At 36.7% G+C, this 18,788-nt stretch overlaps 1 protein-coding gene and 1 long non-coding RNA gene across 2 annotated transcripts; both read right to left on the reverse strand.

Moving 5' to 3' along the window:
* Positions 1-2,205: 2,205 nt before the first annotated feature.
* LOC100889334 (neuronal acetylcholine receptor subunit non-alpha-2-like) lies at positions 2,206-4,853 on the reverse strand. The gene is made up of 4 exons (XM_030995092.1): positions 4,450-4,853; positions 3,817-4,077; positions 2,941-3,041; positions 2,206-2,343 (listed from the first exon to the last, which is right to left on the reverse strand). Exons 1-4 carry the CDS (start codon positions 4,655-4,657, stop codon positions 2,206-2,208), a joined length of 708 nt encoding a protein of 235 aa, XP_030850952.1. The 5' UTR covers positions 4,658-4,853.
* An 8,334-nt stretch (positions 4,854-13,187) lies between these two features.
* LOC105440509 lies at positions 13,188-18,553 on the reverse strand. The gene is made up of 4 exons (XR_004065826.1): positions 18,398-18,553; positions 17,768-17,812; positions 17,359-17,468; positions 13,188-13,500 (listed from the first exon to the last, which is right to left on the reverse strand). It is a non-coding gene; the product is annotated as an uncharacterized LOC105440509 (long non-coding RNA).
* Positions 18,554-18,788: the final 235 nt, after the last annotated feature.

Genomic DNA, 18,788 nt, shown 5'->3' on the forward strand with positions numbered 1-18,788 from the left:
AAGCCGTCCTAGCCATCTTACGTGTATCCACAATCTTACTCTACTGCTTCGCATAAGGGTAGAGCATGACGTCAAATCTATTTATCAAATCTAATCAATTATTGAAAGTGTGAATTAAATTTGTTTTCCAATATTGTGGTATTCAATAATCCTTGATACAAAACTTATATATATTTATACTTATATGCTCTGCACCAAATATTGCCTCTTTGTAAGTGCTGAATATTATATACATGTATTCCATGTTGTGCTCGCTTGAATCTAATAAATGAGTGAAATATAATTACTTTTGTAGGGTCTTTAGTCTGTTCTATGCCTATCCCTGATCTTATTGATATGATTAACGAGATATACTATATGACAATATTTACAACTTTATTATGCGAAGGAGTGCAAGTTAGTGTTGAGAGATAGAGAGTCTGATTGACAGTGAATTTAAAGGGAGTCGTGCGTCAGTTTCCATGTGCAGAAGGCCATAATTCGCTGACACCAGACTTGGTGGGAAAACCATTAATGGGAGTACAAATCTGCACAAAGCAAACCCGTTGGCCAGTCAAGAATTACCCCCTTATTTCTCGGAGAGTCTAGCTTCGGGTCCGGCTTCGGATCGGGTGAGGGAAAAGCAAATCATTACATAAGGTCAAATGATCATAAAACTTGAGGCTAACCCTGGTGATCACGTATCCGGACATCTACCCCCTGGACATCCAACCCCTCCTCCCCCCCCCCCAGGATAACCACCCCCAGTCAACAACCCCTAGGACGACTACCCCCTAGGAAAACTACCCCCAGACAACTTCCCCTAGGACAATTACCCCTAGGACAACTACCCCCGGACTACTACCCTCTAGGATAGTTGTCCCGGGAGTAGTTTTCCTAGAGGATGGTTGTTGTAGGTGGTAGTTGTCTGGAGGTAGTTGTTCGGGGTGGGGGGGGGGGGGTGGTAGTTGTCCTAGGGGGTAGTTTTCCAGGGGGTAGTTGTCCTAGGGGGTAGTTGTCCCGGGGGATAGTCGTCCTAGGGGTGGTTGCCCTAGGGGTTAGGTGTCTTAGGGGGTAGTTGACTGGGGGTGGTTATCTGGGGGTGGATATCCAGGGGGTAGGTGTCCAAGAACCGTCTATCAACCTGTTGAATCAGTGAGTAAATATATTTCTAGTATAAAAAACAACGGCAAAGAAGGGGGAATATATTGAAATTTAAATATTGAGGGCATAAGAGTACATACCTACTAGAGGTGCCAATTGTTTCATTTTATTGCAATGTAAGCTTACACTGCACACCTAAAAGCTAAGGGTTTATGATCATGAATGATATTATTCATGTACCTTAGCATTTATATACATGTATATGTAAACGATTTCATGCAATTTAATGTACTTCATTATATTTACAGATTATATTTACTAGAATATAGTATACAAATAATGAATGGTTATGAGTTCATTAGTGCGAATATTTTCATGAGTTGAAAGATTAACGTTCTATTCAACGAGGCGTCAGCCGAGTTGAATAGAATTAACGTTAATCTTTCAACGAATGAAAATATTTGCACTATTGAACGAAAGAAAAACATTCATTATTTGTTTTATACAACATCAAAGAAGATCTAATAGAACGTTAATCAACAAATTATGCTTTACTCCTTATATTCAATAAAGTTGGAGTCAAGCCTTCTCGATTACATACATTCAGATTGCCTTCGCGTCAGATACACGCAGGGATACGCGCACCGCAGAGAGGTACGCAGTCTGCATATTACCAAAAATGCACTCTGCATATAACCAAAAATGCACGGTCGTGCAATATAACATCTATTGAATATCATGTGACCAACAATCTTCCAATCAAATGACAAGGATCCACGTAGGTGTTGTATAATATTCTCTATAATAACAAACTTACAAGTTTTATACTAGCGCCGATATATGTAATTGCATTGTAACCTTGGCAAATTTTAAGTGCATATAATTATGATTAAGGTATAAAATCTGTCTAAAGATTACAGCATAAATATGGAATATACAAACACCGTAAATTCGTACATTTCGATCCCTTTTCTCTTACAAATCACTTTTAAAGAGTACGTGTACTTCCTCTTGCTTCTGAAACGCTTCCAAAATCTTTTTAAAGTCCGCCCTGTACCCTTTTAAGCTCGGGTTTCAAGGAAGTGAAATGCAGCTCCTTTAAAGGGATATCATCTCAGATTCTCAGGAGCTTGCTAAGGACTCGCCACATAGCATCATAAATTTGAGAGTGATGACAAGGAGTGTGACCAGAATACCGAGAAAGAAGATCCGGTCAAGAATTTGAGCAAGCACCTCAAAATCTTGCTCCATATCAGGCATCTGAAAGAGGAAATATGATAGAATTCTTACTTTTTCTTTATTTTATTGTAAGTATGACCATTCTAGCTGTTAAATGTCCAATTTCAGTTCCATAGGCAATGGGATAATATACACACTCCCCACAAAGTATTGCAAACAACTATGATCTATTTACAGGTACACGACACAGCCAAAGACTTACCAATGCGGGAAAACAAAAACAGAATGAGAGACAACAGATCATCAGATTATCACATTATTTTTTCGGCAGAAGATAAAAGATAAAACAACCAGGAAAAAACCCATCACACCCTACTTGTGACTAATTTGAAAATCATTCTTTCAATTTAATTTTCCAACCTTTGTAGCAAACTTGTCTAGAATAAAGCAGAAAAATCAGACTACCTTAGCACCAATTTCTCTCATCTGAACAATGTTACCAGGTCCCTTTAATATTGGTCCGATTAATTTCAAACTTTCGCCATTCTGTTTTCTCAATTTTTTTTGCTTTCATTCAAATGAACTTATTAGAAGAGTTGGATTGCCCTTTAAACTTGACAACTACATTATCAAATTCTGACAACATATTTCTTAGAAGTAGTTTCTAATAAATCATACCTCAGATTGTGGTTGCTGACCAATTCGGGTCCAATTTGAGGTTAGCGTTTTCACCCATGCAACTCGTAAATCGCCAAGGCTCTCAGTAGACAGTGCTTTTTCTGAAACAAAAATAACAAGCAGAATCATATAAACAAAATGATAAAGATAGGCCTACATTATTCCGTCATCAAATTTGCATCAAATAATCAGCGACAGTCACTCCGTCAGGGACAGTTGAGTTCGGGCATCACGACATAGTATACACACGTTTTTCCTTTTTTTTCTCTAACAATAAATCGTTATTTTTTATGGTCCGCATGTACAAAGAATTCACGTTTTTCCGTCTTTATAAAAATATATTTTCAATTAATCTCGAAACCGACAACACTATCATTTTTTACGCATTTAACTTTGACGAACGATTCGCCGTTTATATCATTCTTTACCATAAGCGCACGGGCACAATTTCGCCAGGGGACAGATGCGTTGTGCCTAAATTCCAATTTTCTGGTTTACACTCATACGCGAGTACGTGTAATTTTGAATTTATATTTCTTATATATTTCCTAATTTCAAAAGAATAGGCCTACCATAATAATCTAAAAATACATATTCGGTACACCCAAGAATTTTGAAAATACCTGTAGTCTATTCGGGCAACAGGCTGGTCATATTCTAGCAGACTGATTGTCTGTTTTTAATGGTTAATAATTAACAAAAATTGTATTATACATAATTTTTTTTTTTTTTACGAAATTAAATTTTCACGACAAAAAGTGTCAAAACGTTGATATCGTGGAAGAGATATCACCATTGGCCAAACGGTACACATACGCCTATCCATCACATGTGCAAGGTTTATGAAGACAGTGTCAACATTTAAGCCGAACTTGCCTGCATTTCTATCCTTCATCTCCAGATCTCCAACTTTGCAGCTTTCATTGGGATTCGAACCCGGGGCCTTCTTCTTGCCACATCCAACACCACCAACAAGGAACCAGGGTCCAACGTACTCGAAGAAGAGGCTCCTGAAGAACTTGTTCTGGATGTTGCCTTTTCGATGACTGATGTTGATAACGATAGCCGACATGATAGCCACGACTATGGTGATAATAAAGCACTCACTAACGTATGATATGACCGGGGCCGTTTTACCTGTGAATTAGTGAATTAGTGAATCAGTGAAAAGGGGTCAATATTTTAAATAAATTTCGCCAAAGTTCACGTCACTGTTATGACTACTGCGAAATCGGCCCGTAAATAACACTGAGTAGTGGGGGAGGGGGGGGGGGGGGGGTAGAGTAACGTAGCAATGATCCGCCTTACCCACTCTGAGAATGTGTATCATGTTGATTTAACTACACGGAACTTCTAATAAGCTGTCAGTAGAATAAAAATTCTGACTACCCTACGCACTAAAAACTTCATTTTCTCTCTTATGGCAGAGGAATACCATAGAAAGAGTTAATGGTATTTACTCATATTTATTCATATATTACATCGGTTCGAATCAACCTAAATATGTACCTCTAGAGCTCTTGGGCAGGTTGTCTGTAATGACGATCTGGAACACCGTCAGACCAAGAACTAGAGAGACGGCTGCCGAGAGGCGCTCTCCACTTTTGGCGGGAATGATAAAAATGAATATCGATAACCAGCTGAGGAAAGTTATCGGTAATGTCACGTTCTGAACGTAGAATTTCGGCAGTCTTTCGAGCTTGAAAACCAGTCCCATGATCTCATAAGTGACGTTGTCAAGTAGAGTGATGTAATCAGAACGTGTTGAGGAGCCTATGACGTTGTATTCGGCGCTCACGTTTGGGTTAGCGATTACGATTTCGGTTGTGTCTAATTTCACCAAGTGGATGGGTGTATTCTGCGTAGTGAATTCGAGCCTATAATACAGAAAGATAAACAGACAGTCGAACTAGCAAAACAACATACAAACGGACAGTGAAATATAAACAAAACAACAATTAGATCGAAGACTTATACACTATTTAATCTTTAAAAAAAGTATTGTCGTCTAAAGTTCCATGACTTCGTTTCAATTTCTTAATAGGTCATGGTAGTATGGGGCCTATCACTTGAAACAGTTAGTTTCCAAATTAATTTTAGTTTTAGAAAGCCTTATCCTAAAATGCGAATCTTTGACAAGGTAGGGATTGGGATACGTTTGATTCTTGCCTCTAGAATCTTTCACTCAACACAAGTTCTGTGAATAGTGAATGCGTCTCTTAAATCTAATATACCACAAAAACTCGATAACGAAAGATTGACCAAACAGCCATTTCATTACCATATTTGATATCCCATAGAAATAATGTTCAATGTAATAATGTCATACGTCGTTATAATGTTTTCGGATTTCAAGAGATATCGATGGTGCTGGACAAGGCAATCAAAATTGTCTGAGGATGATTTTTTTTTAGTTCCTACGATCATGCTCAAAACCCTCTATTTTTAAGAGTTCCTTTTATTTGCTTTAATAAAAAAACCTTCAAACATAATGATTAAGTTTCCATCTCAACTAGTGCAATTTAGTTCATAACAAATTGACTTTGGTTGGCAATTTAGCAGTACAGCCGCCTTGCTGCGCTAATTGACGACTGGATGGAGGGATAATAATGGTTCATGGTGATGTGCATTTTCAATGAAGTTAATGCGCATCTCTCAAGCCTAGCATATTTATTGAGTGCATTATTTATCGACAAAGGTTTCGAGGCGGTAAATGCGTTTCCTCACCATCTAAAATGTTATGTGTAGACGAATTGACATGGCAATACATTTTAAATATCAAGCTTCTATAAATGCACGGTATGTGCACAGAAAATTAATCAGTAAATGAGGAAAATAATCTAGCGGTGGAGAGGCAAAAGAACCTTGACAAAAAATACTGAATTTAAAGAAAATTGATGAATATAGTTAATTTAGAAATCTATTCCCCGATCGACGCATGGAAAGCAATTAATAATTACCACCCCCTGCATGGGACTTCACTGGCGTACTGGTGGGGGTGCTTGGGGGGGCTTCAGCCCCCCCAAATAAAATTGAACCACGACTTTTTTTCACAAGTGATGTATATGTTCGTGATATCACATGATTTTCAACAAAATGCTAGTTTTTCCATTAATTCTTGCAAACTGACCCATTCCCCCAAAAAGCCAGGAAGAGCTTATGTTTTTATTGTCACTAAGGGCCTTATAGTGGCCACCAACAGTAACACTGGTAAAAAAATCCTTTCCAGAAGCTTTGTGCAAAGCACTGCCGGGAGATAACATGCTACCTACCACTCGGGCTGAGCGTGCACAGATTTGCGAACGAGCGTTCCATACTTACATCATGTAACACTGCACATATAGTGGGGGAAATTGAATTCAGACAAGATTAAGAGTAGAGAACGGTACAACGAATCGTCTTCTTTCTCTAATAATTTAATGAAACGGCAAAGCCTTCCGCGCTTTGCACGGGAGGGGGGGGGGGGAATTGAATTCAGACTAGGATTAAGAGTCGAGAACGGTTTTGATGAAACGCGAAAATGATTTCAGACAAGGATTAAGAGTAATAATTAAATAAAACGACAAAGCTTCCGCGCTTCGCGTGGGAGGGGGAAAACTGAATTCAGACAAATACACGATAAAATGAATCGTCTTCTTTCTCTATAAATTTAATGAAACGTGATAGCTTCCGCGCTTCGCGCAGGATGGGCGAAAATGAATTCAGACAAGGGTTAAGAGTAATAATTTATTGAAAGACAAAGTTTCCGCATTTCGCGCGGGAGGGCCGGGGACTGATTTCAGACAAGGATTAAGAGTCGAGACCGGTACAACGGATCGTCTTCTTGCTCTAATAATTAAATGAAACGTGAAAGCTTCAGCGCTTCGCGCGGGATGGACGAAAATGAATTCAGACAAGGATTAAGAGTAATAATTTATTGAAACGTCAAAGCTTATGCGCTTCGCGCGGGAGGGGGGGGGGAACTGAATTCAGACAAGGATTAAGAGTCGGGGTTGGAACAATGAATCGTCTTCTTTCTCTAATTATTAAATGAAACGTCATAGCTTCCACGCTTTGCGCAGGAGGGGCGAACCATGAATTAAGAGTCAAGAACGGTACAACGGATCGTCTTCCATCTCTAATAATATAATGAAGTGTCAAAGCTTCCGCGGGAGGGGGGGGGGAACTTAAAAAATTAATTAGTTCCTGGCCTCGGGTTTATGGGGTTAAAATTGTAGGCATTTGGACATTGGCATTTTTATATTTGTTGGTAATTGGTGGCTCGTTTTGTCGGTAATCGGTGGCCTCTACACCCTTCCCCCCTCCCCCACTGAAAAAAATCTAGCCGCGCCCCCGATAACGACACAGTTTATACACTCAGTATAATTTTTGCAAGTACTACAGTCAAGTACCGGCATCAAAGCATAATCTATACAACGTCTCACGACGTGTCAGATCACTTTTCTCTAACTTCTAACGAATCCCCTCCCGCGCAAAGCGCGGAAGCTTTGCCGTTTCATTAAATTATTAAAGAAAGAAGACGATTCGTTGTACCGGTCTCTACTCTTAATCTTGTCTGAATTCAAGAAGGCCTCTTTTTTTCCAGGAAGTGCCGGTGGACATTAATGCGCCAAATGTGGTTCTCAAATTGCAATAGATCCCTACTCTTGGAAGGGGTAGGAGAAAGCAATTTTACGTCATATTATATTACTCCAGGAAGCAGGGGCGTCGCCAAGGGGGGGGGGGTGTCGCACCCAGGATATTGTCGGTAAAATTGCGCTGCCGTCGGAAAAAAGAGAAAAGGGGGAGGGAAAAAAAGAGAGGGGAAAAAAAAGAGAGGGAAAAAAGAGAGGGAAAGGGGAAAGAAAAGAAGAAAAAAAAGGAAAAGAAAAGAAAGAAAGGAAAAGAAAGGAAAGAAAAGAGAAGAAAGAAAGAGAAAAAAGAAAAAGAGGGAGGAGAGGAAAGAAAGGAAAAGAAAGAAAAAAGAAGAAAAAAAAATGAAAGGGAAACAAACGAAACGGGAGATGAAAGAGAGGAGAGAGAAGGGAGGTAAGAGTCTGAGAGAGGAGGAGCGGGAGTAAAAGAGAGAAGGGAGTTGTTGGGTGGAGTCGTCTCGTCGAGGGAGCAAGAAAGAAACGGGTAAATATGTTGCTGTGTTGGGTCAGCTGTGTCGGTATTCTTGATCGATCCTCGTGTACTATATCAATGCAGAAGTTTGAAGTCGGTGAGATGTACACTGTTGCTCATAACGGTGGAATATTTTTTTTTATCCCAATTTATGGAATTATTTTAAAAATAATTTAAAAATACTAGATCTAGATAATAGTATACAGTCTCAGATTTTATTGAATAATAATTTGCCAATATGTGTTTTGCGTGACTGCTAAAGCATGTATATTATGCTACTATGTTTATCAACTAGGGGACCTATGCCCTTAAGTCATAAATGACAGTAATGAGGATTAATGCCTCACAAAAGGGCACTAATATAGCACATCGACACGGTGTTGATCCTGGGGCCTCACAGTTACGAGGCCATTGCTTTGTCACTGAACCATGACTGTACGTAGCGGGGGCTAGGGTAGGGGGCAGTTTCCATAAATTAAAAAAATAAACAGAAAATGCAATAAATATTCAATAATTTATTGGATTTTACCCCGGTCCCAAACATTAAAAAATCCTCCGGACGGCCATGCATTATGGCTCAATGCATGGGCACACAGAAGATTTTTTAATGTTGGGGACCGGGGTAGAATGCAATAAATTATTGAAAATTTATTGCATTTTCTGTTTTTTTTTAATTTATGGAAACTGCCCCCTACCCTAGCCCCTGCTACGTACAGTCCTGGTTCAGTGACAAAGCAATGGCCTCGTAACTGTGAGGCCCCAGGATCAACACCGTGTCGATGTGCTATATTAGTGCCCTTTTGTGAGGCATTAATCCTCATTACTGTCATTTATGACTTAAGGGCATAGGTCCCCTAGTTGATAAACATAGTAGCATAACAGACATGCTTTAGCAGTCACGCAAAACACATATTGGCAAATTATTATTCAATAAAATCTGAGACTGTATACTATTATCTAGATCTAGTATTTTTAAATTATTTTTAAAATAATTCCATAAATTGGGATAAAAAAAAATATTCCACCGTTATGAGCAACAGTGTATATTGTCGGTCGGCCGACAAGTTTTTTTTCCCTACGAACTGTGTCTTCTTATCCGCTGTGACGACTTCGAGAGTGACTACAACTACAATACTTGTTTTTGCTCGAAGTTTCACTTTTCTATAATATCAGCTAAAGAAATCAGAGGTTTAAAATTTTCGGGAAAACTAATTTCAAACAAGGTTTAAGAGTCAACAACGGTACGACGAACCGTCTTCCTTTCTATATATTGTGATGAAACGCCAAAAATTCCGTGCTTCGCGCGGAAGGAAAACTTCATTTAGTCGAGTCGAGAACGGTACAACCATCGTCTTCTTTCTCTAATAATTTAAGGAAACGTCAAAGCTTCCGCGCTTCGCGCGAGAGGGAAAACTGAGTTCAGACAAAATTAATAGGGCTTATTTAGAGTCGAAAACGGTACAACGAATCGTGTTCTTTCTCTAATGATATGAGGAAACGTCAAAGCTTTCGCACTTTGCGCGAGAGGGGGGAAACTGAATACAGAAGAATAGGGCTTATTAAGAGTCGAAAACGGTACGACGAATCGTCTTCTTTCTCTAATAATTTTAATGAAACGTCAAAACTTCCGCGCTTCGCGCGGGAGGGGGAAGCTTCATTTAGATAAGGATTAAGAGTCGAAAACAGTACACCGAATCGTCTGCTTTTTCTCATAATTTAATGAAACGTGAAAGAGGGGGGTGGGGGATGGGAGGGGGTGGGGGAACTTTATTCAGCCAAGGATTACTAGTCGAAAACGGTACAATTAATCGTCTTCTTTTCCTTATAATTATAAAAGGAAACGTCTAAGCTTCCGCGATTCGCGCAGGAGGCCCATCACCCACACCCCCTAATGAGCGCGCTTTTAAGTGATTCTCTTGCTCACTACCGCCCCTCCCTAAAATAAGATCCTAGCTCCGCGCCTGCATTAAAATATATAGCTATGATGCTGACTAAATTGAAGAAATAATACGTATATTTATGTCTTCGAGGAAAATGACCATTTCGCGCATATGCAAGTACTATAGATAGTCCATATGAATTTTTGTTTAAGCTTCGGCCCCGGGTTTATAGGGTTATTTGTAGATATTGAATATTTGTCGGTAATTGGTGGCTAGTTTTGTCGGTAATCGGTGGCCTCTACATCCCCCCCCCCCCCCACTAAAAAAGGTCTAGCGACGCCCCTGCCAGGAAGTGCCTGAAAATACGTCTAATTTGGTTTTAAAATTGCAAACGCTTCTTACTCTGGGAGGGGGCCAGAACCCCCTCCCAGACCCACCCCCTGCTTGGTCACTCCACTCCCTCGCCGTTAAAGCCTCGTTCTGTTGCTTCATCGTTTTACATTTCAACCCTTGCCATTTTGTGCCCCCCCCCCCGTAAGAAATTCCTGGATCCGCCACTGATGCCCATACCCCTTGAGCTTAGGGGCTCCGCCCCTTGACCCCCGCCGGGCTTTGCCACTAGACCCAATTTCGAGAAACGTTCAGCAGGGACTGCATGTTAGAGTGGGGGTGATTTGGATTTTTTTTGTCAGCCCCCCCCCCAAACGTTTTTGCTCATTACGCCACTGAGGGACTTGGTAACATTTTTCAGATGAGAGAAAGTGGTGCTAAGGTAGTGACTTCAATGCTCAATGTACAATTAAAGATAATCTGAACATTTGAGTGAAAACGGATCGTTATTAATGATACAAATTGGGGAAAACTGATCTGATCGATTCCTTAATTATCCCAACTATATTATTACAACCTAATTACATTTTAGGTGAATGTAAATCGACACAAGGCAATAAATTGGCTCTACATACCATTCCAGACATTTAAGTGTTGAAAGATTTTCAATAGCCTGTTTTATGTCTTTTTTCATGGAAAAACGGTTGGGAAAATTTAATAATGTTTGGGAGTATTTACTGTTAATCACTGTTACTGTTAGAGGGTGTTGCACGGTGACGCCTTTAAAGAAAACCATAGATATCTTTGTGGTTTGAGAATTTGTTCAGGATTTTTTTCATATCAGAGGGTTAGTATCGTAGAAGGAATACAATAAGTAACATTTTATACAAAAAATAAGCAATTTTTTTCATCAACCTTCAACAATGTTAACGAGTCATTTTAATGTCCACTCCAAAAAAATCACTTTCAATAGAAGTAGACAAATCAGACAATTCAATCAAAAAAAATTTGAGCAAAATCGAATATCTAATAAGAAAGTTGTGAATTTTTGAAAAAGTCTGTAAAACTATGGAACAATGAAAATCACAAGACAAATTGGAAATTTACTCATGAGTCTGTGACGTCATGTCCCCACTATCTACTAATTGTTTTCTTTATATTGATAATATAAATTTCCTATTTTCCCGCTAAGAATTTAATTTCTTCACACCAGCATTCAAGTTAGATTGATAGTAATATGTTTTTGTGTGGATGCACTAATATAGAGTAATTTTCAGTTAAATCATGAAAAATTTGACTTTTGATAGACAATTTAGATAAAATCAATATTTATGAATATACATTATTCAGAAAAAAGTATACATGCTTCAAAGTTCATAAAAGATTTTGTGCAATGTCATGCACGCAATATGATTCAAATAACCTGGGCAAAGGCATGGGGAAATCAAGTTTTTGGGGATAAAAAGAGAAATTAATGGGATTAAACTGTTTAAAAACAATTGATAAATAGTGAGGACATGACGTCACAAACTGATAACCAAATTGGCAATTTGTGTAGTGATTTCCATTATTCTATAGTTTTACAACTTTATCAACAATTCATAACTTTCTTGTTAGTTATCCGATTTTGCTCAAAATTCTTTTGATTGGTTTGTCTGATTTTTCTGCTTCTATTGAAAGTAATTTATTTTTGGAGTGGACTTGTACTTTAAGGCCGCATTACAACATTACGTATATTGCTTTCATTAATTCCGACTTCTTTGATGACAATATTAAGGTAAAACTATTGACTGCTGCTGCTACTAGTACTACTACTACTGCTACTACTACTACTACTAATATTATTACTACTACTACTACTACTACTACTACTACTACTACAACTACCACTAATATTACTACTACTACTTCTACTACTACTACTACTACTACTACTACTACTACTACTACCGCTAAAACTACTACTACTACTACTACTACTATTAATACTAATATTACTACTACTACTACTACTACTACTACTACTACAACTACCACTAATATTACTACTACTACTTCTACTACTACTACTACTACTACTACCGCTAAAACTACTACTACTACTACTACTACTACTACTACTACTACTACTACTATTAATACTAATATTACTACTACTACTACTACTACTACTACTACTACTACTACTACTACAACTACCACTAATATTACTACTACTACTACTACTACTACTACTACTACTACTACAACTACCACTAATATTACTACTTCTACTTCTACTACTACTACTACTACTACTACTACTACTATACTACCGCTAATATTACTACTACTACTACTACTACCGCTAAAACTACTACTACTACTACTACTACTACTACTACTACTACAACTACCACTAATATTACTACTACTACTTCTACTACTACTACTACTACTACTACTACTACTATACTACCGCTAATATTACTACTACTACTACTACTACTACTACTACTACCGCTAAAACTACTACTACTACTACTACTACTACTACTACTACTATTACTACTAATATTACTACTACTACTACTACTACTACTACTACTCCTACAACTACCACTAATATTACTACTTCTACTTCTACTACTACTACTACTACTAGTACCGCTAAAACTACTACTAGTACTACTACTACTACTACTACTACTACTACTGCTACTACTACTACTACTACTAATATTACTACTACTACTTCTACTACTACTACTACTACTACTACTACAACTACAACTACCACTAATATTGCTACTACTACTTCTACTACTAAAACTACTACTACTTATACTGTTACTACTATAGCTACTTCTACTACTTTTACTACTACTACTACTAATAATAATAATAATAATGATAATGCTAATGCTAATGCTAATTGTACTGTTACAAATACTTCAACTAATGATGATGATGAGAATAATAATGATAACAGTTGCATTTATGTAACGCTTAATACTAATGTTTCCAAGTGATCTATCATTGAATAAGTCATGTATGTATAGTTATTACACAATGGACCCTTCTTCATAAGATAAATCCGACGAAACTTTACCCGCATTCCTGCACGTCAAATGGAAACTTCTGAAGATCTAAGTCACATGATGTATGATGTAACAATGGTGATTCTAGATGTACATGTCCGTCATAGCTGATATACGTTTGACTGACGTCATGTTTAATAGGGTTCACCGGCTCGTCAAGAACACTAGGAATATCATTCAAAACACAGAAATAACAAGTTTACAGCAAAATATTTGGAATTTTGATTAAAAGGATATTTATGAAGGTCTGATAATAAATGTCCCCGGTAACAATTTATGAAGAAACCTCATCAGCATCATTGCTGATCTTCCTAGTGGCCCTTATTATTGCCATATACAATGTGAGTCCAAAAAAAAGTTTACACCTAGAAAATTGCTAATTATTTTTTTTTTAATCTATGAACACTAAATTTGTATACATCTTATGAAAAAGCGTTTTATCCCGAATCATTTAGTATAATTTTGTGTGGATGTGTTCACCCTTGGATGAACAGGAGGCATTGTTTGCGAGAGTGCAAAAATCGATTTGCGCCAAAGTTACTTATGTGATGTTTGAATAAAACAATTGGGATTTGGGTATCAATTCAGTCTTTGCAAATCAAAATAACATCCCTAACAAAATTAAAATCATGCCACACATATCAAATATTAAATGTCAACGAACATGTGTGCGCGCGTATGTGCGTGTGTGTGTGTGTGTGTGTGTGTTACTTTGCTTCTGCAAAATGCATATAATAATAATAATAATACATGAGATTTATATAGCGCCATTATCCATTTTAATTAAATGCTCAAGGCATTTCATTTGATACATTCAATTCATTCTGTCACTCCGCTAATCCCAACATATTAGATTAGAAAGAACGATTAGATCACCACCTCCACTCTGGCACAGGCCTCAATGAAAATCATCATAGTTATTGAAAATTCAATTTGACCGTGACTGCAATTTATGTTACATTACAACAATAATGAAGTTAATAAAATATATCGATATTCATGCGTCTACCTACAAATTATAGCCTTTACACAAAATAGATTTGTTGAATACCTTTTTAAACCACACGAAGATGGCTAATAACCATGCATCTTTCGCATATAATATGTTAACGTTTTTTTTAATGATTTAAGGGAAATCCAACCTTGATAGCAAACTTGTCTAGAATAAAGCAGAAAAATCAGAAAAGCATACTGATGAAAGTGTTAATGAAATCGGATTTTTTAAAATAGAAAGTTACACTTTTTTGAAAGTTGCAATTACTATAGGTATGGGCTCTTCAAATTTGCTGAATTGATAATGTCCATGTGATGTAGTGGCGTACAACTATCCTATTTGCTCCAATACACAAGGACTAAAATTTCAAATTTTCATAAATGTGTGACTCTGGGTGGTCTGTTCTTTTTAGAGGACCTATATTTGTAACAATTTACTCTCCATGATATTTTGACTAGTGCCCCGAGGGTAAAGGCACTTGGACGAAAAACAAAAATAAGTGATATTTTTGTACGCGACAAACGGGAGAGTAATCCGTCCCTACGTCACAATCTATTGATAAAATTGCCGATATGAGATTCACACAGCTGTAGTGATCTCATTATTCAAACACTCATAACTTTCTTAATATTGGTCCGATTTATTTCAAACTTTCGCCATTCTGTTTCTCTTATGTTTCTGCTTTCATTCAAATCAACTTATTAGAAGGGTTGGGTTGCCCTTTAATAATTAATTGCAGAATAGTAAAGAAAACCAGTAAAAGGGTTTGTGGAGAGGCAAATATGAATTGTGAGTATTATGGAATTTCTTTTAGTTGTTCCTCTAATTTCCATGATTTCTTTTTCGTTTTTATAGTTATAGAAATTTTTTAAAATACAACAGGTAGGGGACTACATAAACAACATTCATGTTGATTTGAATAAACATGTTACGAAATTGACTGCCCATTCGCAAATTTGAATGCTCGAGATCACCTTCCGGCAAATGTCGACGAATCTGAATGGATCTTGGCACACTTGCTAGACGGAATGAATTTGAAGGATAAAAGTGCAAAATCCCGTGACCGATACTCTCAATTTAATGACTGAAGTACATTTTTGAATGACAGCCTCCGCCGAAATTAAACGTTTTATAAGATGCGATGAAAAAAGGAGCAAAATTGGCTGGGAAAACCTATATCAATTAAAAAAAAATGAACAATGAACGTCATAATTTTGATTAATCATCTCTACTATCTTCCATCACCTGATAGTGTTAGTTTTTAATCAGATTAGTTGAAAGCTGCCATGATTAGAAATTAATTAGTAGAGCTTTCAGAAATGTCAACGATCCGTGCGAGCAGAAAACCCGCATATTATGTCTGACGGACAAACGAAACTATAGTAGGGCGAACGGCGCGGTCACACCGGCCATCCATTATAACCATCATTACATCCCAATGATCCCACTTATAATCACGCGGTGAATTAAAGCCTATCCTATTAATGGGGAATGCCTCTGATTGCCTCGGCGCTATCTCAATTAGATCGGCTTAGAGCAAACATGGTTCATATTTTGTTCATTCAGTCGATTTTTGCACCCTTGCAAACAAATGCCTCCTGTTCATTCAAGGGTGAACACATACCACACAAAAATGATACCAAATGATCTGGGTTAAAACACGCTTTCATAAGATGTATAATAATTTACTATTCATATATGATCTTTAAAAATAATTAGCAATTTTGTAGGTGTAAACTCTTTTTGATTCACACGGTAGTGGCTTCGCTATATTAACGGACCTATTATTATTATGTTATAGTATTTTGTTTATTCAAATTTAAGAACTATATTGGAAATCGCCTTCATTCCTATATTGCCCTAGCCTATTCGTGCATTCGAATGCCGCAATGGCAGCACAGCTAAAGCCGGGGTAATAATCTCCAAGTTTGGAAGCGCTTAGTGATTCTAATAAGCGCTATATAAAAACTGAGTATTAATATTATTATTATTCGGGAAATATACAATCATATCACTTTTAGAAAAAAATATATGTGTAGGCTGTTTTGAAGAAGAGAAAAGAAAAACATTCAAATAAAGTAGATTATCCTTTGACATATTCACAAAATAAAGATGCGATTTATAATAATGATTTTAGCAATAATGATAAGAATGGTAATAAAACAATAATAACAATAATATATAATAATGATAATAATATTAATAATATCATTACTATAACAATAAAGATTAAAAAAATAATACTAATACTACTAATGATGATAATGATAACAATAGTATACTGATGATGATAATAATAATAAGAATTATAGTAATAATAGTAATAATAATAATAACAAGAATGATGATAAAACTACTAATAATAATAATATTAGTAATGATTATAATAATAATAACAATAACGATTATATTAATACTAATACTACTGCTACTACTAATAATAATGATAATAATAGTATCTATAGTGATGATTTTAATAATAATAATAATAATTATAAAAATAAAAGTAATAATGATAACAATTATTATATGAATAAGAATGATAATAGTAATAATAATAACAATGATAATAAGACAAATATTGATTATACTACTTATAATGATAATATTAATGATAATAAAAAACAACAACAATTATTATAGTGGTTCTTGTATAGTGCTCGTGTCTGTCAGACTTGACACTCCTGGCGCTCTACAGTTATCATAATAACCATGACATGAAAATGTGTAAAACGCAGTTTGATATAACTGCGTATTTAAGAAGAAGTTATAAAATAAAGAATTACTTTTTATATTTTATCTTAGAAATTTGTACATAGGTCTAGCCTTACATCCAGTTGTTTCTATCTGTTATTTTCTGTATTTCAATACTTCCCTAAAAGAAAACTGACATGAGCGTGGAAATTTATATGCTACATTAATTACGCTAATCCCGACTAATAAATTTTAATTACTTATCTCCTTGTATAGGAAATCTATGTTCGGAATCAAGGGCATGCACAGGTAATTCTGTCACAGTAATACTTACGTGTTTTGAAGGTATAATTTTGGTGACCATGTTTGATCGATGTTGACAGTAAAAGATCCTATGCCAGCATAGTCCTTAGGATCCCAAGTCAGCCTATCATCGTACCAGTCCTAGTAGGAGAAAACATGAAGTGCGAATGATATATTCCCCTGGCGTAGCCATGGGAAGCACGGGGCAAGTGCCCCAAAATTTATTGCAAAAGAAAATAGAATGACAGGAAGAGAAAGGGAGAATAAGATGACAGTATCCGCTCTCAGACCCCCTCCTCCCGACCCCGCTGTGCCCTCCCCCCACACACAGCTGAACCCGCTCCCTCCTCGCACTTTATATCAATCCAATAAGATAAAAGCAGAAAGGCGAACCCCCTGAACCCCCTTCTTTCTTCCATCTTGAGCTCCTGAACACTTACCACGAGAAACCAAGATATTCCAGACAATATCTGAGTCCGGGCGTTCTGAAGAAATACAGACAAAAAGAAAGAAATATTACTTCGATCTGTGTAATGACTGCAATTTCCTTCATTAAGACATCTCCCCTTTCTTTAGAAGAAGACTTATTTTAAACAAAAATAGATTTCCATTTCATAATGGCAAGTTATTGTATTATGTAGTAGTGTCTGTAGGATACCCTACCTTTAAGTAGTAATTTGAATCGAAGGACTAAGCGTTTCAGAGAAGAATCTCTTATACATACATTAATTTTGTTTACACTGTTAATTGCAAAATGAAACAATATAAGGTTTCGTATCAGCTGTTAATTGCAAAATGGAACAATATAAGGTTTCGCAACATCATTGATGAAATACATAGGAATTGTATAGAATTATCATAACATAGATATACTCACAAACTGTTGACGATTGTTTGATTAGTTTACTCTAAAATAAACACGATTACTAGTACTAGGGGCCTACAGTTTAAAAAACATCAGTCAATATGATAAATTATTTGAAAGACGATGGCAGGGTTTAAAGTATACAATTTAAAAATAATCTAATAGCCCTGATCCCTCGAATGCAGTTCATGAAATGGACATTTACGAGATCTGAAATTGCAATAAGATGAAGACTCAAGTTGAAGAGAACTGGTCCGCCATCTTGGACGAAAGGTCTTTCCCTGACGTCATATCCAGTATCCAGTAGATGACGTATGAGGCGCCCTTCTTCACCTTGATGACTGCCATTTCCTGTTCGCGTGTCAGCATCTAATAATACAATCATGGCATTAAAACGTAATAAGCAAATAGACAACTTCGACCAGCCAAAAACTCATAGGATATACATTCAAAATAGGAGAATGCAAACAATTAACTTCAAACAATGAGGATATTCGGGGCCAGAATGGAAGTGGAAAGTACTAATTAACCTTTCTAATTCATCAAGAATCCATGCCACCGAAGCTCATCAAAGCTCATTTCCCTCATTCACGTGA

This window comes from Strongylocentrotus purpuratus, unplaced genomic scaffold, assembly GCF_000002235.5.
Source record: "Strongylocentrotus purpuratus isolate Spur 01 unplaced genomic scaffold, Spur_5.0 spur5_scaffold_21, whole genome shotgun sequence".
NCBI classification, from domain to species: domain Eukaryota; kingdom Metazoa; phylum Echinodermata; class Echinoidea; order Camarodonta; family Strongylocentrotidae; genus Strongylocentrotus; species Strongylocentrotus purpuratus.